Source organism: Peromyscus maniculatus, chromosome 1, assembly GCF_049852395.1.
Source record: "Peromyscus maniculatus bairdii isolate BWxNUB_F1_BW_parent chromosome 1, HU_Pman_BW_mat_3.1, whole genome shotgun sequence".
NCBI lineage: Eukaryota > Metazoa > Chordata > Mammalia > Rodentia > Cricetidae > Peromyscus > Peromyscus maniculatus.
In genome coordinates, this window is record NC_134852.1 from 98,047,160 (window position 1) to 98,074,212 (window position 27,053).

Below are 27,053 nucleotides of genomic sequence, written 5' to 3' on the forward strand. Positions count from 1 at the left end.
TGCTCCAGAGGTACATAAAACTACTTATGCCACAGAGATATGAAGGACAGCAGAAAACTGAACTGGTTTGCTATCAGTCTTAGGTTATCTGTAATTTTTAAGATATTCACAAGGAATTAGATATTTTTTAATGGTGATGTGAAAAGTCCACTCATCCTAAAACTTCGAGCTTCAGTTGAACACACTGGGTATTTTACTGAACAGTAGACATTTCATCTTCTTTAAGTTATTGCTTGTGATCTATAACCATCAGCTTCACTATGGACTGTTTTATCCTAATCTTAGCAAGCATAAACAGTTTCCACATCTTTAGAAGATGACTCCTAAGGACAAAACTCTGTACATTGCCTTGGTGTCTTTGGTGGTTCAATTCAGTTGGAACTGGGTGGGAGCGATCATTTCAGATGAAGACTTAGGACTTCAATTTCTCTTGAAATTGAGAATAGAGAAGCATAGAAAGGGTGAGTGCTTAGCCTTTATACATTTTACCTTTATGCATATCAGTTCTTTGCCTTTATGCATATTTATGCACAGAGGACATAATGTTATTCTGGAAAAATTCATACATATATTGTAAGGAGATCACAATATTACCAACAAAATTGTTATCTTTTACTGAGATGGAGATTCTCATTTGAACTGAATCTTAGAATCCACAAATCAGAAAATCTTTAGAGAATCTGAGTCACTACCTCATAGTGGAATTTGATTCCAGACAATGAAAGATTTCTTCTATGGGACTTTTACAATTTTATAATACTATTCTGAATTATTTGGATTAAAATATCCAGACAGAACTCTTTACTAATCTACATAATGGTGTGTGGTGATAAAAAGTAGATTATTGAATCTACTTTCAAAGAGAAGCTACTTTTAAATATTTTATATTGGATTGGATTTTTATATATTGTATACAAATTTTTGTAGTACGAATCTTAAATGGTCTTAATAAAAACAAACCTGAGCCAGGTATTTGAGTGAATGCTAGAAGACAAGTGAAGCAGTATAAGCCACAGTCTCATCACCTCACCAGTTCCTCAGCTGATCCTGTTCCCTCAGATAGGAATCCGCCTCTGAGTTTTCATCTGAATGGATCTCAGCTGAACTACTGCTAAAAGCCAAAAAAGCTTAACCATTTCTAGTTCTTTGTCCTTATGCCTTAAATACCTTTCTGCTTTCTGCCATCAGTTCCTGGAAATAAAGGCTCACTTCTTGGGATTAAAGGCATGAGTCACCATGCCTGGCTGTTTCTAGTTTGGCTTTGAACTACAAGGATCCAGATGATCTCTGCCTCCTGAGTGATAGGATTAAAAGCTTTTGCACCACCATTTTCTGGCCTCAATATCTAGTGGCTTATCTGTTCTCTGACCCCAGATAAGTTTATTAGAGTGCACAATATTTTGGGGAACACAATACCACCACAAATTTTGTATATTGATACAAATTTAAGAATATTTTGTTGCATCATACTATATATGAATTTCTACTCCTATTTAAGGTACTATACCTATACAGTTCAAGGAACAATGTAATGCAAATTGCTAGTTTTGGGAAGTTATTATTACCAACTAATTAGGATATAAGGAAATGAAAGTTAGTAGTTAGTCATTACAATTGAACTTGTAGTAAGGTTAGGTATTTTTCCAATGTCAAAACATATTTTAGATAGGCAGGTCATCTTCAAATACTTCAGAGATCTACAGAATATGGCATTTAAAATGTTTTAATGACAGATTATTTTTTATGAATATTGATACATGTCTATTCTTGGTAGCATCAATCTACTTCAGAGAAGATGATGGGTATCACAGAAATTCTCTATGGAGTTTACTTTCTTTGTAACAAGTTAGCCACTGGACAGGAAATGCCCTTGCTTTGACTGCTGACATTATGCTGTCCTAATGGGACAAGTAGAACACAAAAGAAAGGACTGCAAATATTACAAGACAAAGTAGGACATCCCTTCAAAAAAATCCTGCTACAGATGAGTCTGTGAGATATGCTAGACATTTAGGCTAAGATGGATGCCCCAGTGTTTCAGAGTAAATTACATGACTGTTCAGGCAGCCAGCTATTTCTGTCATCCCTCACATTTTTTGTAAGTTGCTTACTTGCACTTTTTACTTACTCAGTTAATATTTCCTTCTTAGGTCTCTGAGGGAGTTGAAGATTAGATAGTTATAGTTTTCCTTGTTAACAAATTCAGAAAAGAAACTCACTAGGGAATTGTAAAGTTGATAGGTTTGAAAGATATCAAAAGACATCTAGGTTGTTTCCAGGTTTTGGCTATTACAGACAATGCTGATATGAACATAGCTGAGCAAGTGCTCTTGTGGTATGATTGAGCATTTCTTGGGTATATGCCCAGGAGTGGTATAGCTGGATCTTGGGGGAGATTGATTCCCAATTTTCTAAGAAAGCGCCATATTGATTTCCAAAGTGGTTGTACAAGCTTGCATTCCCACCAGCAGTGGAGGAGAGTTCCCCTAGTTCCACATCCTCTCCAGCATAAAGTGTCTTCAGTGTTTTTGATCTTAGCCACTCTGACAGGCGTAAGGTGGTATCTCAGAGTTGTCTTGATTTGCATTTCCCTGATGATTAGGGAAGTTGAGCAATTCCTTAAATGTCTTTCAGCCATTTGGGATTCCTCTGTTGAGAATTCTCTGTTTAGTTCTAAAGCCCATTTCTCAATTGGACTGTTGGTCCTTTTGATGTCTAATTTCTTGAGTTCCTTATATATTCTGGATATCAGTCCTCTGTCAGATGTGGGGTTGGTGAAGATCTTTTCCCATTCTGTAGGCTGTCGCTTTGCCTTGTTGACCGTATCCTTTGCTCTACAAAAGCTTCTCAGTTTCAAGAGGTCCCATTGATTGATTGTTTGTCTCAGTGTCTGCGCTACTGGTGTTATATTTAGGAAGTGATCTCCAGTGAGGCTACCTGGAAAACGGGACCCCAAAAAAGACACGGAGAAATGGACAAGATCTACATGAATAGCCTGGTCATGAGTGGGAACAATGAAGGGCGACAGTCGAGGGAAAGAGTGGGAGATCCTAGCTGGATCAAGAAAAGAGAGGGAGAACAAGGAATAGGAGACCATGGTAAATGAAGACCACATGGGAAGGTGAGAAGGGGAGGAAGCAGAGAGCTAGGGAGGCCCACGGAGATCCACAAAGATACCCCCTCAAAAGACTGCTGGCAATGGTCGCGAGACGGCAGGAACTGACCTACTCTGGTGATGGAATGGCCAGACACCCAAATAGTGATGCCATAAACCCCATCCAAGGACTGAGGAATCTGAAGGCAGACATCCACGGCTGGGCCCCTGGTGGAGCACTGGGAGTCTAATTAGTGAGTATGAAGAGGATTTATATGAGCGAGAATTGTTGAAGCCAAGGTTGGATAAAGCACCGGGATAAATAACCAAATGAATGGAAGAACAGGATCTATGAACCAAAGGCTGAGGGGCCCCCAACTGGATCAGGCCACCTGAACGGGTGAGACAGTCAGTTGGCTTGATCTGTTTGGGAGGCAGCTGTGCATTGGTGCCAGGTCCTGGGCTCGTTGCATGAGTTGGCTGTTTGAATCCTGGGACTTATGCAGGGACACTTGGCTCGGTCTGGGAGGGGGGAATGGACCTGCCTGGACTGAGTCTACCAGGTCAACCCCGGTCCTCGGGGGAGACCTTGATCTGGAGGAGGTGGGAATGGGGGGTGGGCTGGGGGGAGGGGTGGGCGAGAGGGGGAGAACAGGGGATTCTGTGGCTATTATGTTGAACTGAATGGTGTTGTAAAATAATAATAATAATAATAATAATAAAAACCAAAAAAAAAAAAAGATATAAGAACAGTTAACAAGAAAAAAAAAAAAAAAAAAAGAAAGATATCAAAAGATAGTTTTTGGTTGGTAATACCAGTTAGGATAAAAAGTGCATTAGGTAAAATTCAGGCTCACCAAAATAGGATAAATACTAGAGTATTTTCTCTAAATTTGTCAAATATTTATGGACTGAACATTGTTAATGTAATTCTTGACTGTATATATTGTATACACTTATTGTACTTATTATATATAGTTTTTCTTATATTAGATATAATCGTCTTTTATTTTAGACAAAATGGGAAATGTGATATATTGTGTATGCTAATAAAATTTGCCAGAAGATTGGAGAAAAGAACAAGCTACTAGATTAAATATAGATGTCATGCAGTGGTGGCACACACCTTTAATCCTAGCACTGGGAAGCAGAGATCTGTCTGGATCTCTGTGAATTCAAAGCCACTCTGGACTACTTGAGATTGATTTAGTCTAGAAAAGAAACAGAATCAGGCAGTGGTGACATGCACCTTTAATCCCAATACCTTGGAACCACAAATGCCTTTAATCCCAGCACTAGGATGTAATATGGCTTGGACAAAAAAGTATATAAGGCAGGAGGACACAGGAACAAGGGCCCTTTTGGGTTGAGAAAGGCTTTTTGGCAGAATCCATCTCTCAGCTGAAGCTTTTTCAGCTGAAACCCTTTTTGGCTGGACCCCTTTTGGCTAAGGACTCGGAGACACTCAGAACATTCATCAAGTTGGTGAGTTAGGAAGTAGCTGAGACTTGTTCCTTTGCCTCTCTGATCTTTCAGCATTTACTTCAATATCTGGTTCTGAGTTTTTTTATGAAAAGACCTATTAGATTTCAGGTCACAATGGTGGATATATTTTTAATGTAATTTGTAATCATTTAATGGTAAGAATCTTAAGAATTGTTCAACTAAAAATAGATTGATATGGTTATTTAAGCATAATTTTGAAATTTCTCTAATTGTACAGGTTACATCCTATACAATAGTATGTGCTTGCTCTGGAACACACTCTATATGAAATGCTGCTGCAATAATTAGACATGTGGCCAAGAAATTTTGGGAAAAGATTGGAATTTGACTCGTAGCAGGCAATATGTATTCTAATGAATATCATATTAGTGCCATAAATATCATTTTTATAATCTGTACCTTGGGTACTCTTCAAGTATTTTAGTCGCTTCTCTCAAACACATAATTTTTTTTTGTGCTTTGACTACATATCATGTGAACTTCATTTTTTGGATAGATTCAAATCCAGCCAAAACTGACATCCATTCAGAGTTGCATAATTCAATTCAAAATGTTTATATTTCTAACACATGTGAATATTATGTTTTTAATATTTGAAACAAAAATTTAGTGTTTTCTCGTGCAAATTTTAATACAAACATGAAACTGATTGGTTGTCTAAGTAATCAAGAAATTGGAGATCAAATAATAAGTGTCTTTGTCATATTGTTTAATCAATTGAGACAGGAAATCCCTAACAGAATGAGAGATACCATAAACAAGAAATAGGCTTGGATTGTCTCAACACTCTCCAGGTAATTCACGTTTGCAAGTTTGAGAGATAAACTGCAGTGAGAAGTTGGTGCTTCCAAAATATGATATTTTTTACTACTATCTAGATTTTTCTACTATCTAATACTTGTAAGTAGTTCACAATTTGAAACAGATTAATAAAAATTAGAGGCAATCTAAACTTCATATTTTCAGTTAAAATGTAGAGGCATTACTGAGATTAATATAGTAAGTGTTTCAGATTGTCCCTTTCTTGAAGAACCTCCAATTTATAAACCCATTTGGAGACCAAATAAACATGAACCAGAAAGAAAACCTGGATATGAGGTATGACATTCACTACACTAATGATTACTTGCCACTCTCAGACTTAAGGACAAAGTAGTAATGTTTTTCCCATATTTGCCACATGATCATCAAATTTATATGCCTGGAAAGATTATAAAGTGGAACACAAATATCAGACAGGTGTGTTGGGCTTATTTTTGAAACTCTATATGCAAAATAATTACACTGAATCTCAAGATTGACTTGAGCATCTTCATGGAATAGAGTGTTGCCTAATAGTCACTAATTCATATCCCAAATTTCAAGATTTCCTATCAGGACATATTTTGTTTCAGTTACATATACATATACATATACATATACATATACATATACATATACATATACAAATACATATATATATACATACACATACACATACATATATATGTGTGTGTGTATATATGTATGTATATGTGTGTGTTTGTGTGTGTGTGTATTTGTTTCAGTTATACATATATGTGTTGATGTGGGTGTTGATATATTGTGTGCCATAATAAAATATGTCTTAATATCACAAGGACAAAGGAACAATCCATGACCATATCTGGAATCTAGGACTCCCCAGCCTGAAAAGCCTTTAGTTCCTGTCTCCTCATGCATTATATACCTTTCTCTGCCCAGCCAAAACCTTCTTATTAGTGCTAGGATTAAAGGCCTATGATTCCCAATACTGGGAATAAGGTGTGTGCCACCACTGCCTGTCTCTGTTGTTCTCCTAGACTGAGTCAATTTCATGTAGTCCAGGGTGGCTTGAACTCACAGAGATCCAGACAGAGCTCTGCCTCCCGAGTGCTAGGATTAAAGGTATGTGCCACCACTTCCTGGTGTCTATATTTAATCTAGTGGCTTATTCTATTCTCTGATCTTCCGGCAAATTTTATTAGGTTACACAATATATCACCACATATATTAACACACACATGCCAATATATGAAAGTTAGATAGATAGATGGTAGATAGATAGATAGATAGATAGATAGATAGATAGATAGATAGATAATAATTAGATGTTTATTATAGATATATAAAAGCACATATTTACATATGTTTCACATTATAGAAGTAATAATAAATCTATATTATCTAACCACAAAATAGAGTGAAATATTACTTTTAATTTATTACATGTCCTTTCAAGAATGTTTTTCAATGATGCCATGTTCTAAGTCACTGGAACTATTGCCAAGAATGAATAACCATTGCTTTCTAACTCATTTGTTACTTTATTCAGATTCTACTCTCAGTATGCAGTGTGCTGTAGACTCTAGGATTCAGAAAATCACATCAGTAGGGAAAGGCTGTGTGCTGTTTTGATTGTACCCCCTGCCCAGAAAATGAAATTTTCAACATGACTCATTTGTATATAACTTACCAAGAGATTCATTAGGTGAATTAATGTCTCCTATATTTACATATCTCTGATGCCTTATGGCATTTGAAAAGATTAATTTCCTTGTGAGATTAAATAAATCCACAAGTAAAACCCCTAAAATTGATAAATGTTTTCATCAAAATAGTTGGAATAAACTTAACACAAAAGAATCAACAGTTCTCCTATATAAAATGACAAATGTTTTGTGATAGAATATATGTGTGTGTGTGTGTGTGTGTGTGTGTGTGTGTGTGTGAAACTAGAAACAAACAAAGAATATGAAATATTTGTATGGCAAAAATTTCAACTATATAAAGACAAAAACATGAAAAAAGTTATCAGAAAGTAGAACAATCTCCTATGCTTATGATATGATAGGATTAATATCGTTTAAATGGCCATCTTACTGAAATAGTTATATAGATTAATTGTAATCCCCATCAAAAGTCCATATTATTCACTGATCTTGAAAGAACACTTCTCAGCATCATATGTACTCACAAAAACTCCAAATAGATAAAATATGAATAATAAAGGAGCTGCTGGAGTTATCATCATGCCTTAATCTGAAAAGGGAATACAAAATCTATAGAAATATATACAAACATGCTAAGTTTGTATATAACTGAACAATGAAAACAAATGAAGATTCAGACATACATACACACAGTTACAGACACCTGATTCTTGATAAAATGGCAGAAATACATGTGGGAAAATAGACAACTTCGTAAAGAAATGATGCCAGTCAAACTGGATGGCTGTATGTAGATGTATCTAAATACATTATAATTTATCACTCTTTTTGGGCATTTGAGTCAAAGACAATCAATCTAGAATCCATGGATGTAGGAAGGATAAGTATAGAATATGGGATTAGGAGGACAGATACATTTTCCTAGTAAATGGAAATAGAAAAGATAGATGTGCATGAATGGAGGTGAGCGAGAATGGGTAAATAAAATTACCCACTAATGGGAGGGACAGAGCCCCAACTTGGTGGATATAAATATATAAATATGTATGTATATATATATTATTAAAAATAATTTCAAGGTAAAATAAACATAAGAAATAAAGAAGTACAAATACAGAGATTTCTAAAAAGAGGAATCTCAAATGGCAGAGAAACACTTAAAGATGTGTTCAACATTCTATATGTTCAATCAGCATAAGTAAGATCAATAAAACAAGTGACAGCCCACACCACTAATAATGAGCACTAGAGAAAACACATATCCATTGTAGGTTGTAGTGCAAGCTAGTACAGGCACTAGAGAAATCACTTTAGTAGTTCCTCTGGAAGTTGGGAATTGGTCTACTTTAAAATCCAGCTATAACATTTTTGAGATTATGTCCAAAGTTTGCTTCATCGTACCACATCGTGAAACTGGCTCACCTAATCTCACTGTTGCCCTATTCATAATAAGCAGAAATTGGAAATAACCTAGATGTCTCTCAACAAATACTTGGATAAATAAAATGCAGTACATTTATACAATGTACTATTATCCAGCCATTTAAATAAAAACATTATAAAATTTACTGGTACATCATTTCAGTAGGTAGCCCAGATACAGGAGATAAATATGATAGGTATTGGCTTATATGCACATGTTAGCTTTTGAGTCAATGACAAGCAAGCTAGAATCCACAGACATATTGAGGCCAAGTACAAAATAAAGGACTAGGAAGGCCAGATATATTTTCCTAGGACATTGATAGAGAATAGCTAGGTACAGATGGATGGGGAAGAGGCTGGAATGGGACTATCAAATGGCAAGAAGGGTCTGAGTATGGGAATAGGAAGGGAAAAAAATAAACTTGAGGCCATTTGAGTGCTATATCGAAATCTAATAAAATAGGAGCTTCCTAACAGACACATCCATGAAGGTGATATAAATGATATCAACCAATAAAGGAGAAAGAGCCCCAAATGGACATAATTCGTTCACTAATGAAGCTTCCAGTCCCAGAATTAGGTTACATTTAATTGAAGCATTAAACAACGAGGTCCCACAGAAAACCCAAAACAAACCAGTCTGTCATCAAGTGGTGTTCTTAACACAATCATTGCAAAGTCCCATTGCTGAAGACATCACCTACACAACTCACAGAAAATGAAGATGTAAAGCTGGTGTCTACATGGAACATTCACTGTGATATGCTAGAATCTTCAGTACAGGAAAGTATTCTATACTCCATCAAAGTAGAAACATAAACAACAACACAGCCTCAACCTCTTTAATGTACACTGTTATTCTGCCTATACTGAATGCTAGTTCAATGTGTAGAACAAATGTTTTGGTAGGAACACACCAATACCAATTTGACTGAAGCAACTCCACTAGATAGAAATCATACTCAACACTGCTTGCTTGACCAAGAACCTTAAACTACATAGCCCAGGGACCTAGGGTAGAGTCAAATGCCACTGTTCCAAAATCTATATTAATAAAGATTCTGAATGGCAATCTGCCATCCTCAAAGTTCAATGCCTTTCTCAGCCATCATCAGAGAAACTTCCTCCTGCAGTTGATTGTAACTCATACAGACTCCCAAAGCAAAACATTAGCAGACAGTGAGAAACATTGAAACACTTGGTCCTAAATGTATTAACTATCAAAGGCCTCCTCTCAGAAAGTATAAAAGCTAGAGAGGATGAAGGACACTAAGAAATCAAGAACCTGTATTTCAACTTGATTGATGAACATATGCACTCACTGACAAAGCATGCATGGTTTTTTGATAAGTCTCCACCAAATAGGGACCTAGAGATGAAAGAAGATGTAGACACATGCCCCCATTCCTAAGCCAAAAGCAATCTTTAATTGGTTAACTGCTTCCAAGTGAATATCACTGGGCAAACTAACTACTTTTAAGGTTTGTCTGCATGCACAGCAGTAGATGGCTAGCAGAAACCAGACTCCATGTCATCCTTGGAAATTCCTTGTCTCATAATGTCATGTCAGGACTTTACAATTTTTGAAAGTTTGTCATTTTCTTTTTGTCTTTTATAGTAATTATTTATTTATTTTCCATATATTTATGGTACATTTCCTTTGTATATATAAGATTTGTATTTATAAAATTCTATGTATTACACAACAGAACATCTGATTCATTTCCCTTCCCTTGGGCTATTTTTATTCCATTTATACATTTTATTTAATTTCTGTGTGTTGGTCAGTTTGAATATATTAAGTTACATTTTCTTATATTATAAGCCCTTAAAGACTGTTTGTTTTCTAATGAGAAACAGAAACAGGAAATATCTGGTTACAAGGGTAGGGGGAAAAATTGAGGAGTAGATGGTGGGGAAACTATATCAGGATATATTTTGTGAGAAAAGGGTTATTTTCAATAAAAATAAAAATACCAACTCACCAAACAAATATGGAAAAGAAAAGAAACCAAGATCTGTACTGTTTTATTCACATAGAAGTCATTAAAATATGTAGGAAGTTATGGGTACTAGACTATTCAAAAAAAATAATGTGAATAACCAATATTGTAGATATAGAAGTGTATGATCATGGGATATCAATTAATTGGAACTGAGGCTCAGATAATTAATAGAACTATAAAAAAGTTGTTTACTTTCTGCATATATATTGAGATACTATTTGAAATTTATGATTTCATGATGATTATTGGTTCTCTTAACTCTGCAACTGTGGGAGATTTTGTGTTGCCTGTGGCCACTTAGTGTGTGTCTGTGTGTGTGTGTGTGTGTGTGTGTGTGTGTGTGTGTGTGTGTGTATTAAATTGCATGCTGTGTAGACATCAGGAAACCAAATAGTGGATAAAGCATACCATCTCATAAACATGCATAGATGTAATGCCTGCTTGTCTACAGTTAACTCTCACTAGAATGAGTTCCATATCATACTTGGTTTGGAATTTCTAATGCAATATGCTTCAAATATTTGACATGTTGATAAGAAAAGAGATCATGTGGATTAGGGTGGTTACATAGATATCTCAGGACAAATCTAGCCTGGAGCCTTCATGTCTACTGATGTGGAGGGAATCACATGAATGTGAAAATGAAGATAATTACTTAAATAGAATTACTGAAATTTTCTTGCACCTGAGCATAATAACTCAGATGCAGACCCTGAAGCTGAGTATGTTTCAGAGTTCTCCAGAGAATAATAAGCTGAGAAAAATTATATTAGGAAATAAAAATACACTTCTGAGTACTAGAGCAGAAAAAAGAGACACGTGTGTGTACAGGCACATTTAAATCGTGGTTTTTTGTGAAACTCTGCTTATTTACACTTTTATCTAGGTTCCAGTCTTGGTGACATTATAAAGATGTTCTATTTGAAGCTTTTCTTCTTGGTCGTCAGGCTTTCCTTCCTTTTCTGCAGTTTGATGGATCCCAGGTGCTTTCTGAGATTTAAAGATCCACATACCTGGGGTGAAGATAAAGACACAGATTGTATTTTTTCTATTTACACAAAGCATGGTCACATCAAGAACGAATATTTAACCAGGAATCTAGATAAGAAGTAAGTGCCTTTCATTTATCTGTTTTTGATTGATCATCAATGTAAACACTTAGAAGGCCCAAGTATGGTCAAAACATCATTCTCCAAGTTTTCTGTCTGTTTTGCCCTACCTCCCTATCTAGTACATGACCAAAATTTATTTTTTATGCTGATTATTGCCATATTTCAGGTGATTTAATGGTTATCTGATTCATCTTTTTAGAGTCAGATTTTTCAGGCTATAAGCTGAATGATACACACTGTCTATATTTCCTTTGGAGAGATTTCCTTTATATTGGCAATTCCTACTGTATGTTGCCAAGTGATATTTCCAAAAACATAATCCAAGTTACTGCCATGAGTCCATTTCTTTGAGGCTAAGTAAAATTTTCAATAAGTGTTGTGCTAGTGTTTTTCCGTCACAAGGGATTGGCCAATTTGGTATTTCTTAAATGCTTCATGGGTACATATCTTAAAAGAATAGTTCATTTTTATTCAAATGTTGTTTATGTTATCATTTCAAAACTGCTGTGCTGTATGACTCCTGTGGCTGAAATCAAGCATAAAAACATAAAGATCATTCAGTGTGGTAATTTTATTCTTTGCATTAAATTTTGTTTCAGTGGGGAACATGTATAACCAGATTTCTTTTTATTGCTAATGTCAGTAGTGATTTTTCTTTTAAATTCTATGTTGTTCATGTATAACAGCCATTTATACAAATTCAGGAGACAGTTTGTGTACTTGATAAAGACAGTATGTTGTCAAGACATGTCACTCTGGTTTAATAAAAAGCAGAATATTCAATATGTCTGGGCACAATTTTTGGGTAGGCAGGATGCTGGAAATAAGAAGGCAGAGATGCCAGGAAATGCAGAGCAAGCAAGATGGGCACTACAGAAATACGGTTATAAAGCCACAAGGCAGAAAGTAAGTTAACAGAAATGTGTTAAAATTATAAGAGCAAGTTAGAAACAAGCCTAAGTTAAGGCTGAACGTTTATACTTAACACGTCTCCCTATCATTTTTTTTTTTAATCTGGCAACCCAAAGAAAAACTCAACTATAGTATGTCATTGTAAATATTGACTTTATATTTCCCTTGTTCAGTGGTAGAATGAAAGTTGCTATCTGTAGCACATGCCACAATTTGAAAGAAATCTACTAAACACAAATATGGACACTACTCTTAATATTTATTTTATATTTTCATGTCTTGGTTCTCTGATCCATAACTTTAATCTCTGACACTTATTCCATATTTGTTTCTCTTTTCCTTTTTTCCCAGTTATAAAGAGTGTGTTCATATGTTGTGGGAATATGTACAGCATACTGTAGATTTTTAAATTTGATCATAATTTAGCTGGATTGGTGATGTGTACTGGATTTGATAGTTGGTTTGGATAATTGTAGCAATGTCTCCTTTGGCATGCTAAGCAAATTGTCACAGGTAACAATCTAAATATATGGTAATAAACATGTACAATTTGGGCATTGTACTCTCTGTGTGGAATACCACAATGAAGTTTTAATATTTGAGACAAAAGTTGTATTCATTTATTAGTAACATACAGGTGAATGCAATTCATAGCAGAGGATGATGTTTGGGATCATGGAACAGAGGAGAGAAATTTTCAAGAAGATTAAGGAAATAATGAAGAACAGGAATAAAACTGGTCTCAGTGTAAAACATAACCATAGCTATGAAGGACAATGAGGAATGACTTCAAGTGACATCACATATTTTTTACATTGACAAAGCAATTTTCACAGTGAAAGGGAGCATGAGAGTGATGACTCAGAGCCCAAAATACCAAACAAATTTTAAAAATCTCTAAGAGGAGGTTCATTAGAGCATGAATGAGAAAATCTTCACTCAAGTTAGGCACAGTTTTGTTTTATCTCTACCAGTCACTAGAGTTCTTGAAGTTGGAGAGAAACTGTCTTCTTGGAAGTAGAGATGAGAGAACTTGCAATTTCCCTTTTTATTGATTCTAAAATCTCATCAGTTTATGGCTAAACACTCCTCAATGACATAATCTCTCTAGATAAGATTACTGGAATATTCGTTAAGGCAAGAAATGGATAACGTAGGCATAAAAGCAACCAAGATACAAAAGTTGCTAAATGGTACTGATGCTATTCATGATTTTCTACATGTAAATAAACATTTGCTCAAAAAAGGCATTGAATTATCTGATACTCTTTTAAGCATATATTCATTACATAAAACGTCATAGAAGAATGTTTCTAAACATGCGTTATCTCGGTTTATATGTTGTATCATTAAAAAGAACATAATAGTTGATAAAGAAAATGATGTTGTAAAAATTTAAAAATTGAGCAAAAGTTCCCTACATGTTCCTTTGTCAAGTTGAATTGAGATCTAATTTTATAGTAAAGCAAATAAACTATTCATTGCCAAAACACATGCATAATACAGGTAATTTATAGTATATATGTATAAATATATACATATATACACATCATACAAATATATACCATATATATTCATATAGATTTCAAATGTTTATCTAGGTTAAATTTTTTGTGTTATGAATAAGCATTTTGCTTAAATACTTATTAATCATATTTTTATGATTTTTATATTATCTTCAGCTAACCCTATATCCTATGAACTTAATTTAAAAATTTTCACCCTCTTTGTTCATTAGCAACTTCAAACTTTTAGCATTTATAATTTGCTAAAATAGCTTTGAAATTGGTGTGTTTATCCCTCAGTTTTGTAATCTAACACTGAAAGAAACACTCTCTAACATCCTCTCTGTTTTATTTTACATCTTTTAATTCAATGAGAGCTTACAAATCAGGTAAATATCATTTGATTTTGATTTTTATTGGATCCCAGAAGAAATGTTCATTTGTTTTTAGTAATCATGTTTGACTGTAGCATATGTCAATATGTGACAACCCTAGTCATTGCTTCTTTTCATGGGCCTTGTAGAACATTAGTAATTGATATTGTGACAAATTAGAGTATTAAAATGAAATATTTGCTGAGTTCATTTTAAACTTGAATTGAAGAATTGCTTCAATATACCACACAAATATAGGCATCCACAGTTTTCTTTTTTTTCAAGTTTTAATTTAACTTTATTATTATATTGAGACAGTAGTTAATTTCAAACAATGATAGGTGGCAAATTCAAACTTGAAAGGAATGTGAGTTAAAGGTACAGACAAACATACTATGCAAGTGCATGAAATTCTCAAACAAGAAAAAAGTGGTTGAAAAAATAATATCAAAAACTTGTTTTAACAGGATATAAATTTTTACACATCAGATTTTAGAAAAAAATACCAAAAAACCTCAGAGAAGGTCACACATTCATCATCTTCAGTAAAGCCCCCTTGTTTTATTTTGAAATCCACCAGCCATTTTTCTTCAGTTACATGTTTACTCATGACTTGGCCAAAGACATCTCAAAATTACCAAATGTCTCAAAACTTTTTCTAATGCCAGTAACAATGAAGTTATGTGCTTTACTGGATTTTGTACTTCATGTTGTCTCTGGAAGAGTTTTAGAGTTAATCACTTTTGGTTTGTTTGTTTTGGTTTTTTCTTTTTTTTAATTAAGAAAATATTTTCATTCATGTTATACAGCACAATTTTCAAAATGCAATCACTAAAAATGATTATTTTTTGACTGGTCTGAATAGATACTTCAGAGTATAATCAGCCTTTTTGGTGTAGAATATAATAAATTAGATTTCCCATATTCCAACTCCTTTGATGACACACATAATCAGAATATCTGTGACTAATCAGAGGCTTTTTCCATTGTAGATTCAGTAATTCACTAGAACTTGTGACTGGATTGATTGATGACAGAAAGGTTGCATATTGTATGTATTTTTAAAAAAATTATTCATTTTACATACTAATCACAGATCTGCTTCTCACCCCTCCTCCCATTCCCTCTCCTCCCCAATACCTCCACTCCCTAACCCTCTATTCCCCCACTCCTGACTTTGCTCCCCTATTCATCATCCCCTCTTCCAACAGGGTAACTTCTCCCATGAGGAAGGACAGCTAATCCCGGTACATTCAGTTGAGGCAGGACCAAATCTCTCCCCACTGCATCAAGTGTGGACAAGGTGTCTGACTATAGATAATGAGATCCAGAAAGCCAGCTCATTCACCTGGAATAGACCCAGATCACATTGCCAGGGCCCCTTCACACATACCTAGCTACACAAGTGTCTCTGGAATGCAGAGAGTCCAGTCCAGTGCCTTGCAGGTTTCAAAACTGTCCAAAGATCATGATTTGCTGTGAGATTGGTTCAGGAGTCTCTGCAGATTTCTCCCATCATGATCTTGACCGTGCTTGCTCTTATAATCACTCTTCCTCTATTCAACTGGCCTCCCTGAGCTTGGCCTGGTGCTTGATTGTGGATCTCTCTGCATCAGCTTCCATGTGTTACTGGAATAAGGCTTGCTTGGTCCAATCGCAGCTGGGAGACTCTATTTTATTTCTTTATATATTAAGAATTATTATAGATTTGATTTGAGGGTCGCTAAAATTCTTGAATACTGATGAACCAAACTTCAGTTTGACTCTTTGTTTTTGGCACACTTGATATAGGGATAAGGTATTCAATTGGAATTGTAAAATCCTAATTTATTTTCTACTATTTTCTCTTGTTTACTCAAGACATTATGTAAATGCTTTGTCCTTCACTGTCTCCAACCTAGATGCACAGTGCTGCCAGGAATAGCAATTGAACGCATCAACGTAAAGTTAAATCTCCAAAATTGTGAACTCATATAATACTGTCATGATTTGAAGCTAATTGCATAAGGCACAATTTTTATTAGTTGGTTAAGAGTTTGGTATAATGTAATTTAATGATAATTGCTCCTCTCCTTCACCACTCTTTTTTATTAAGCCACCAAGTATATTTTGTGCTTTTGATTAATTTTCTGCATGAGTCCTTCCACTGGAAAATGAATGATCCACTATGGGTCATACTCTTAAAGAAAACTGACTCTTCCCTTTTGAGAATTAACTAATGGCCAATATTAATCTATATGCCATTAATCTATTAATCTATAACCATTTTTATGTGGTGTATGAGATTTGTGTCTAGATTATTTCTGTTATATATGTATAAAGGCTTTACATAAATCAGCAAGTTCATGACTTCAAATAAAGCAAGAGATACCTAAAAAAGCACTGAGGAATGGTACTAGATAAGAAATGAGGATTATCCCAGTAGGGATAACCAATAGAAATCTTGGGGTTAAAGGAATTTCCTTAAGCTTATAAACAAATGGTGGCAACAAAATTTTGGTCTACAAAACAAACAGTGTTCAAGTTTGACAGTAACTTATCACATTCATGCTTTGGTGAAGAAGGCAATGTGATGAATTGAAGGGGAAATAATATTCAGTTATATATTCAGATTGTCCATAGATTAAAATGAAAATCCAAAACTGGTGATCAATCATATTAGGAAATGTGGAAATTATGACGATGTTACTTTGAAAAATGATTTTTTAAAAAGTATGTAAATCACTAATTGGTCAAAGATATGATATAGAAACCTTTAAATGAAAGATGAATAGAAAGTAAGAGTTCATGGAAATTGATGACTTGAATCCATAAGAATAAGAACTATAAATTCTGAAACTTTATTTGGAAAAAATGACTTTAGCAATTTTAGATATTAATGTCATAGAATAGTAACTTTGTTGTTTGAACTAGATAATTCAAATTTAAAACTGGAAATACCCATACATCAGTAAAATCCAACCCAAATGGCAGAGCACTTAAAAACAATTCAGGCTTGGTTATTTCTGAATCCAACAGAAAACTTTAAGAAAGAAAAGAATAGAAAACTTCAGAGTAAAATTATTCAAGCATTAGAACCATAAATTCTAGGGCAAATATACTATTCATTCAATTGGTTACTAGCTATAGAGCAACAGAATAGGCCAGTGCACTCAGATATGGAACACTGTCATAAAAAAATAGAATATACACAAGAGGAAACAAAAGCTGAAACAATAAAAGAAAAACAGACAATGAACCAAATTATTAACAAATTGTTACATATGATATTTTTTTACTTATAAAGAAATTTTCTATTCATTTTACATACCAACCACAGATCCCCCTCCCCTACCTCTTTGCATCCCCCAGCCTTCTGTCCCAACATAGGCCCCAACTCAACCCCTCCAAGACAAGGCCTCCAATGAGGAGTCAGCAGAGCCTGGTACACTCATTTGTGGCAGGTCCAAAAACCTTCCCCTGCACGAAGGCTGTGTAAAGTGTCTCACCGGAGGCACTGGGCTTGAAAAAGCCCACACATGCACCTGGGTTGGATCTTGATCTCACAACCAGGGATGGGGTCTTTAAGCAGTTAAAGCTTCACAACTCCCTTGCCTATGCAGGGGGCCTAATCCAGTCCCATGGAGGATCCCCAGCTATTGGTCCACAGTTCATGAGTTCCCACGAGTAGTCTCTGTACATTTCCCCATAATGACCTTGATGCCCTTGCTCAAGGAATCCCTTTTCTCTCTTTGCCTGGACTCTTGGAGCTCAGCCTGGTATTTGGATGTGGATCTCTGCATCTGCTTCTATCAGTTACTGGATGAAGGCTCTATGCTGACAGGGTATTCAGCAATATGATTACTGATGTAAGCCAGTTCACTCACCCTCTACATTATTGATATCAGAGGATCTGCATGGAGATTAAAAGTTAAGACATTAGAGAAAGACAATTATTTTGATAATTAGCACAAACCAACAGTAATCTAGAAATAAGACTAGCATGTTCAGATGAACAAATGAAAATTAAGTTATTCATCATCAACCTAAGGGCTGTAGCTGGAAGATTTTCTGTGTCCTACTTGGTGCCTCAGTCACTCAGACCCAACTAAACACATAGAGGCTTATATTAATTATGAATTGTATAGCCATGACTTGTGACTCAATTTTCTTATAAGCTAATTCTTCTATCTAAACTCAGCACATTTCTATTAATCTATATATTACCATGTGTTCGGTGGCTTTACCTCTGTGTGATTTCATGTTGCTCCCTGGATGGCAGGATGTAGTCTTTTCCTCTCTGCCTTTCTTCTTCCTGTCTCTCTTTTCAATTTTCCACCTAGCTATAACCTGAATTGCCATAGGTCAAACGACTACTTTTCAACCAATCAGAGCAATACATATTCACAGCATAGAGAAAGACATCCCACAGTAAGGGCCCATGTGAAGAGGGCTTATTCTTTGTAATATATGGTCATTGTTCTAAACAATAATATATCATTGAAGATTACAGAGCATCAAATAGAATGGAAAAGGACAAAGGTGCATGAAATACAGAGAAAAATTAAAAGAAAATATGCTATTAATATTGCTTACAAATTTAAAGGTTCCCAGAGATGGTGATACAGATTGATATATTTTGTTATCCATTCTTTATATTCATAACCAAGTCAGGGTATTGTCAACAGTTGCTTTGTTCTAAAAATCTATCACTATCTGGGTAGAAGATAATATCCACCTATTTTAAATTTATGTTATTTACAATAATTCTATAATAATGGAATGAGCCGATTCAGTGTCTTCTAAAACCTTCTTCTCACCATGCTCACAGACAAAGAAATAAAACTGTATGAGAGTTCAAAATCAGAGCATCCCACATGAGTGAGATCCACCTCCAAAACTTTTAAGAATTCTTACTTAATCCCAGAAAATTCATGTTCTCAAACAGCACAGTAACAGGTCTTGTGTCTCCAAAGCAATTGGAAAAAATCAAGCATTAAATTCATGATAACTGTTAGTTTAAGGCTGGGCAGTGGGGGCACACGCATTAAATCCCTGCACACGTGAGGCAGAGCCAGGCTGATCTCTGTGAGTTTGAGGCCAGACTGGTCCACAGAGAGAGTTCAAGAACAGGCACCAAAACTACACAGAGAAACCCTGATTTAAAAAAAAACCCTAATGGTTTAATTTAATGTTACGTTAAGAGCCCCATCTCTAATGATCTGTTTGCTCTCTTTTCAGGTTGACATATAAAAATATCCACTTGATTTTGTCTCTTTATTTTGCTCTTGAAAGTATCAACAAAGACCCTCACATTTTACCCAACATTTCTCTGTTAGTTAAAGTTGAATGTAACCTCCTGGATGATTGGAGAGTGAATAGTTTATCCACAAAATTAGGTGAATTTCTTCCTAACTACTGCTGTATAAATCAGAGAAGATATTTAATCACACTTACAGGTCCAATTTGGTTATCATCTGCTATGCTTGGACCACTCCTGTACATCACAAATAAACCAGAGGTAAGCATGTGTGAGTTAATGAAACATTGGCTCCTTTCATGCTGATTTTCAGATACCAAGGCTGATTAAAGAAAAAAGTATGTATGTGTGTGTTTTGATGCATAGAATTGAAAGCATATATACTCAGAAAGCATTGACATATACCAGTACTTTAGCATAAATAGACCCAAAGCAAAAAGAAATTTGAAGTATTTTAGTAGCAGATTTGGCTCATCTGTACCTTTTAAGATATTCACAAGAAATTACATAAGATTTAATGAGATGAAAATCCACATGACATAATATTTCCAGGTTATGATGAGTACAATTGGTTTTAGACTGATCATTATGCATTCTACCTTCTTCAATTCATTGTCTTTCAGCTTTACTATGGACCATTTCATCCTCTCCTGAGCAAACATGAACAGTTTCCACATCTCTACCAGATGGCACCTAAGGACACATCTCTGCCTTTGTCCATGGTGTCTTTGCTGGTGTATTTCAGATGGAACTGGGTTGGAGCCATCATTTCAGATGATGACCTAGGACTTGAATTTCTCTCAGAATTAAGAAGAGAGATGCAAAGAAACAGTGTGTGCTTAGCCTTTGTTCATATTATCATGGGAGATAAAATATTATTGCAGAAAAATACAAATATCTATTATAATGAGATCACAACATCATCAGCCAAAGTTGTTATCATTTATGGAGACAAAGACTCTCATCTGCAACTTAACCTTAAACTCTACAGATTATCAAACCTTAAGAGGATCTGGGTCACTACTTTACAGTGGGATATGATAACACATAATGGCAGATTACTTCTTGATTCATTCTATGGGACATTTACTTTTTTACTTCACTTTTCTGAATTACCTGGTTTAAAAAAATTTATTGAGACAGCAGATCCTTCCAAGTATAGTAATAAAATTTCCCTTGCCAAATTTTGTTGGATTTATTTTAATTGTTCTCTGACTTCATTTAATTCTATGAACCTTAAGAATTGCTCAATAGAAAAACGAATGCAGTGGTTATTCCAGCAACATTTTGAAGTGTCTGTGAGTGGTACAGGTTATGTCCTATACAATACTGTGTATTCTGTGGCCCATGCACTCCATGAGATGCTGCTACAAGAAGTAGATACATTGTCAACGTATTCTGTTGAAAAACTGGAGTTTGACTCTTGGCAGGTAATATGTATTCCAATGAATGTAATGTAGTGCCATAAATATAATTTCATAATAGATAATATAGGTTTTCTCCAAGAATTCCATGGTCATTTCTATCATACACAACAATTGTGTACATTAGACAGAATTTCATAGGAAATTTATTGTTTATAGACTTCAATCCAGCCAACACAGACACAGACAGATGTTCATGATCTATGCCAAGAATGTTTCCCATAATATTTCTTCCACATATACACGTTTTTAATATTTTAAATATTAATGTATTTCTTTCCACCACAATTTGAAAGCCAACAAGAAGCTGAATGTCCTTTTAAGTGATCAAGATATTGGTCAGCAATCAAGTGAATAGATTCTAAATAACAGCAAGTAATTCTTCAACACTTTTTTTAACATACTAACGACCTCAATTCCTTAGCTAATTATCAGGTAACATTTGGAAGAAATAATATGGGTAATATCTCTCTACTCTCCAGGAATATCATTCAGGTGGGCAAGTGTTAAATAATTAACATCAGTGAGAGGTTGGTATTTGTTGTGGGATGGTCTGTATGTCAAATTACTCTGATTGGTCAATAAGTAAAACACTGATTGGCCAGTGGCTAGGCAGGAAGTATAGGCAGGACTAACAGAGAGGAAAAAAGAAAGAACAGGAAGGCAGAAGGAGTCACTGCCATCTGCCACCATGAGAAGCAGCATGTGAAGATGCCGGTAAGCCACGAGCCACATGGCAAGGTATAGATTTATGGAAATGGATTAATTTAAGCTATAATAACAGTTAGCAAGAAGCCTGCCATTGCCATACAGTTTGTCAGCAATATAAGTCTCTGTGTTTACTTGGTTGGGTCTGAGCGGCTGTGGGACCGGCAGTTAAGAGATATTTGTCCTGACTGTGGGCAAAGCAGGAAATACCTCTAGCTAGAGGTATTTCCATAATAATAATGTTATTATCCCTATTTGAATTTTTCTTTCTACTGTATGAGTATTTGGTATTATGTCACATTTTTAGACAGATTAACAATAATTAGTGGAAATCTACACCTCTAAATATTTTTTCTAATGTGTAGGCATACTTGAACCTAAAATAATAAATGTTTCAGATGGTCCATTTCCTCAAGAACATACAATTTAAAAACCCTGTTGGAGACCAAGTAAACATGAATCAGAAAGAAAATCAGTATGTGGAGTATGACATTCACTACAGCACTGAGTTTTTGCCTAATCTTGGACTTAAGGTGAAAATAGGAATGTTTTCCAAACATTTGCTACATGGTCAACAATTGTATATATCTGAAGAGATGATAAAGTGGAACATAGACTTTAGTCAGGTTTGTTGGACTTACTTGAACAACTCTACAAGCAACATAATTACCAAAATCTCAAGGTTGACTTTATCACCCTCCTGAGATAGAGTATTTTCAAATATATTCACTAACTTATTTCTCACATCTCTAAATTTTTCTTTCAGGACATATTTTATTTTAGTAGTATGAATATTCATAATTTGTGAGGGGTCTTCTTTTCCTCTTGGCTTGTGGGCCACAAAGTTGAGAGGGCCCAGTCAGTAGCTCTGACAGAAACTTTGTACAGGGCCCTTGAGCATGAGCAGAGACAGCTCTTCAGGAGACAGTCTTTGATGAATCAGCTCAACCTTTTTCTAGAATATAAGGAAATATAAGACTGAGGAGAGTGGGGACAAATGATAATTTGCATTAAGTGGCAAACTGTCATCACAAGGCTTCATATGTGGCAGGAGTGTTCTATAGCAGAACTCCTAGCACAAATCTTCTAGAAAGAATCTGTGCCAAAGTTCAAAACAAAGATGAATCAGCATCTGCTTTAGAGACAGGCATCTGGTTTAGAGACAGCTTTTTAGTCCCACAGGCTCAGGTACATTCTCCAAATAATGGCTGGGGTAGGGGCAGGAAATTCTTCTCGGGGAAGGGAGCCCCATGTTATAGAGCTACTGAGATAAGCTGCCAGGCCATGGAGAGGCTTTGATATTTACCAGACAGCAATGTCTTCCAACATCGTAGCTACATACAAATATGTCTATATGTCTATGTATGCCACAGATAGATAAATAATGATTAAATAAAAACAGATAGATAAAAATGATTAATTTATCATTATATAAATCATAATACATCTACAATTTATAACTACAACACAAAATGAATGTTGCTTTTTTATTTATTTGCAAATTTATAAAATGGTGTATTTCAATAGTACCATGTTCTAAATTTCTATCACTATTCCCAAGTAGATAAGACTTTTTCAATATATTCCATTTGTTTTCTTTCTCAGATTCCATCCTCAATATGCAGTGTGCCCTGCAGTCCAGGATTTAGAAAATCCCCTCAGCAGGGAAAGGCTGTCTGCTGTTTTGATTGCATCCCTTGCCCAGAGAATGAGATTTCCAATATATCAGGTAAATATACTACATACCAACAGATTCATTAGACTAGTTAATTTCTGTTGTCCAAATGACAGCTTCTGGGAATTGAAAAGATAAAATTCATCATGTAGTCAAATGAGCAACAATTCTGCCTTTGAGCATCACAACCCGTGTCCTGAGACACATACTTGAATCATTACTCCAGCACCTATTTACATAGTAGTTTCATTTGGAAACTGATTTAGAGTACTAAATATCACTATAGCATTTATCTTAGCCAGGAAAATAGTCCTTCATAATATATCTAATTTTTTCTTCATTCCCAAGACTTGGGATCTGCACATTCTTATTTACATAGCATATGTGAGATTTGTGATAATTTGTAGATGATCATGAATGATGCTTCCTGATTAAGAGACATGCATTTTCTCATACGTCCTGTGTAGATAATGCTGTCAGTTGTTTGGTTGTATTTTCATTTGTAGACTCGTCCACAGGTGAAATTTTAGACAACATATAGAATTCAAAATTGAAACATTTATTTTAATATTTCAATAATGGAAACAAGTATGCATGCAAACTTTTCAGACTGAATAGGTGGGGATATCTTTTTAGTGACAAGGTACCCAGGAAACATTTAATAGTGATGTTTTAAGTACCACAGCAGGTAACTGAAAAAAGGAATTAATTGCTTTGGGAGTAAGTAGTAACATAAACCTTAAATATAAAATTGCTGCTTTATTTAATCTGCAGAAGAGAATATAAATTGTTCTAAATAATTTAAACATCATTAGCATGGAGATTCATGCAGACTTTACATACAAATAATTCTACTAAAATATTAAACATATATGGTAAAGGACCAAGTAAATAATGGGAAAAAGTTTCATGGAATACTAAGTAGAAAATAAATTGATGAAAACTATGTTTTACATATATTAACTTTAGAGTAATTGAAAATAAAAATAATGTACCAGGTTTTATTAAATTGGTAACTGCTTATGTGTATTTTCAAATAATGAAAATAAAATATTTTATAGCAAACAATAATATAAAATGATTAGAAAAATAAAAGAATATGAATGTTTTTGTCCAATTGTTTGGATAATGTTACATACTAAAATATGAGAGAATAAAAGTAATTGGTAATGATATACAGTCATGAATGGAAGACTCATAATAAGGATAATATTGTTACATTAAGTTTGCTCTGTTGATCCATTTAATTGAATGCAGTTGAAAAATATGATGTAATAAATTACATGATATGGGTAAATGAGAGCTCTTCCTTCTATCCTTTATTGTGTACCTTATCTATGTTCTTAGGGGCGGGGTCTAGTTCTACCTCATCTTGATATGCCAGGCTTCTTTGGTACCTCTGGAAGGCATGCCCCTTCCTGAAGAGAAACAGAGGAGACATGGATTGGGATGCAGAGGAGAGCTGTGGGAAATAAATGGGAATAGACAAGGGAAGGGAAAATGTGGTCTGGAAGTAAAATAAATGAATAAAATTGTTCAATTTAAAAATATGGAAAGTGTCCCATTTGTGTTGTGTTCTCAATAAATATTTTTCTATTATGGTCCAAACTTACAGAAATTAGTAAACTGGGAGATTCTGTTTATTACCAAAATTCATAAGAAACCTAATAATAAATGGGATACATTTAACATGTAGAGACTTTATGTGGTAAATGGTTCATGAATCTTCTGCTTTCCCTGACATTACTCATGTGGCCTTGTGTTTCAGTACACAAGCAGTTACAAAAGGCCACTGGTATGTAGTACTTGCCTTGCAGCTGATAGAAAGACAAAAGTTATCTATGGAAGAACCTGCTTTTATGATTTTATACTTTATAATCTACTGAAATGTTAAGAAAAATATGTGTTTCTATATTGTACTCAATAAGGTGTTTTGTTGTGTAAACAATATTCTGTCACATGTTAATTAATTCTGATAAATAACTAAAATGTCTTGGCTGTAAATGATAAATGACAGACTATCAAAATTGTGCATTAAAATATTAGATTTTGTTATTGCTATTAATTCTTAAATAAAAAAATAACTTTCTATCTACCTCAAGAAAATAAGGCTAATTGGTGGTGCTAGCCTTTAATCCCAGCACTCAGGAGGCAGAGGCAGGCATATCTCTGTGAGTTCAAGGCCAATCTGGGGTACACAGTGAGTTGCAGGACAGGCTCCAAAGCTACACAGAGAAACCCTGTCTCGAAAAAAAACAAAAAATAAAAATGAAAAAAAGGCTATTTCAGAAGAAATTTTAATGCATTGATATAATATGTCCTGTAAAATACCAAGAAATATTAAACCTAATGATACATTTATTCCTGTACCAGACATGGATCAGTGTGTGAAGTGCCTTGATGATCAGTATGCCAACCCTGAAGGAAATCACTGTCTCAAAAAAGTGGTGGCATTTCTGGGTTATGAAGACCACTTGGGAATGTCTCTAGCCTGCTTGGCTCTGTGTTTTTCTCTTCTCACAGCTTTTGTACTGGGTGTCTTTTTGAAGCACAAGGACACTCCCACAGTCAAGGCCAACAACCGAGCTCTGAGCTATGTTCTACTCATCTCCCTCATCTTTTGCTTTCTCTGCTCCTTGCTCTTCATCGGCCAACCCAATATGGCCACATGCTTCATGCAGCAGACCATATTTGCAATAACGTTCACTGTGGCTGCTTCTACTGTCTTGGCCAAGACAATTACAGTAGTACTGGCCTTCAAGATTACAACTCCAGGTAGAAGGATGAGGTGGCTGCTGGTGTCAGGGGGACCTAACTTGATCATTCCAATTTGTACTGTGATTCAACTGATTCTATGTGGGATCTGGCTGGGAACTTCCCCACCATTTGTTGATGTTGATATACATGTTGAAAGACAGCACATTTTGATTGTCTGTAACAAAGGGTCAATCATTGCCTTCTATTGTGTTCTTGGATACTTGGGCTCGATTGCCATGGGAAGTTTCACTGTAGCTTTCTTGGCCAGAGATCTGCCTGACACATTCAATGAAGCCAAGTACCTGACATTCAGCATGCTGGTGTTCTGTAGTGTCTGGGTTACCTTCCTCCCTGTATACCATAGCACCAAGGGCAAGGCTATGGTGGCAGTGGAGGTGTTCTGTATCTTGGCCTCCAGTGCAGGGCTGCTTCTTTGCATCTTTGCTCCAAAGTGCTTCATTATTTTGTTAAGACCTGAGAGAAATACTTTTCAAAAGTTTGGAAATGTGCATTTTAAAATTGAAAATATTCATTAAGTTTTCCTTTATCATTAGAACATACTTCCCAACAAGAATACACTAACATTTTGATGCTCAAATTTTAGGTCAAATATGTACTTTGTCTCATGAGTAAAAGCAGAAAATAAACTACAAAAGCAGAGTTTTAAAATATGGTCCTGATCTCAGTTCTCATGGACTTTGGTGACCTGACATTACTATGTCGGTAATGCTGGTTTCCTTCTTTATACCTATGCTTGTTGTTGAGTTGGATAACAGCAATGCATTAGTCTGAATTTTACATAAAAACATCTAATATAGCTTTTCCAGTATAAATTATAGAGTAAGGTTGTACTCCATACTAAATCA

The 27,053-nt window shown here is 35.0% G+C and overlaps 1 protein-coding gene across 1 annotated transcript; it reads left to right on the plus strand.

Moving 5' to 3' along the window:
* Positions 1-11,393: 11,393 nt before the first annotated feature.
* On the plus strand, positions 11,394-26,723 carry LOC102911888 (vomeronasal type-2 receptor 116-like). Its single transcript, XM_076565928.1, has 6 exons — positions 11,394-11,590; positions 19,605-19,884; positions 20,247-21,053; positions 22,154-22,381; positions 23,361-23,484; positions 25,804-26,723. Exons 1-6 carry the CDS (start codon positions 11,394-11,396, stop codon positions 26,721-26,723), a joined length of 2,556 nt encoding a protein of 851 aa, XP_076422043.1.
* The last annotated feature ends 330 nt before the right edge of the window (positions 26,724-27,053 follow it).

Coding starts and splice junctions, on each gene's coding strand:
- LOC102911888 (XM_076565928.1), top strand. CDS start 11,394: ATGTTCTATTTGAAGCTTTTCTTCTTGGTCGTCAGGCTTTCCTTCCTT. Junction 11,591..19,604: donor ACCAGGAATCTAGATAAGAA/GTAAGTGCCTTT, acceptor CTCTCTTTTCAG/GTTGACATATAAAAATATCC. Junction 22,382..23,360: donor GGAACATAGACTTTAGTCAG/GTTTGTTGGACT, acceptor TTTCTTTCTCAG/ATTCCATCCTCAATATGCAG.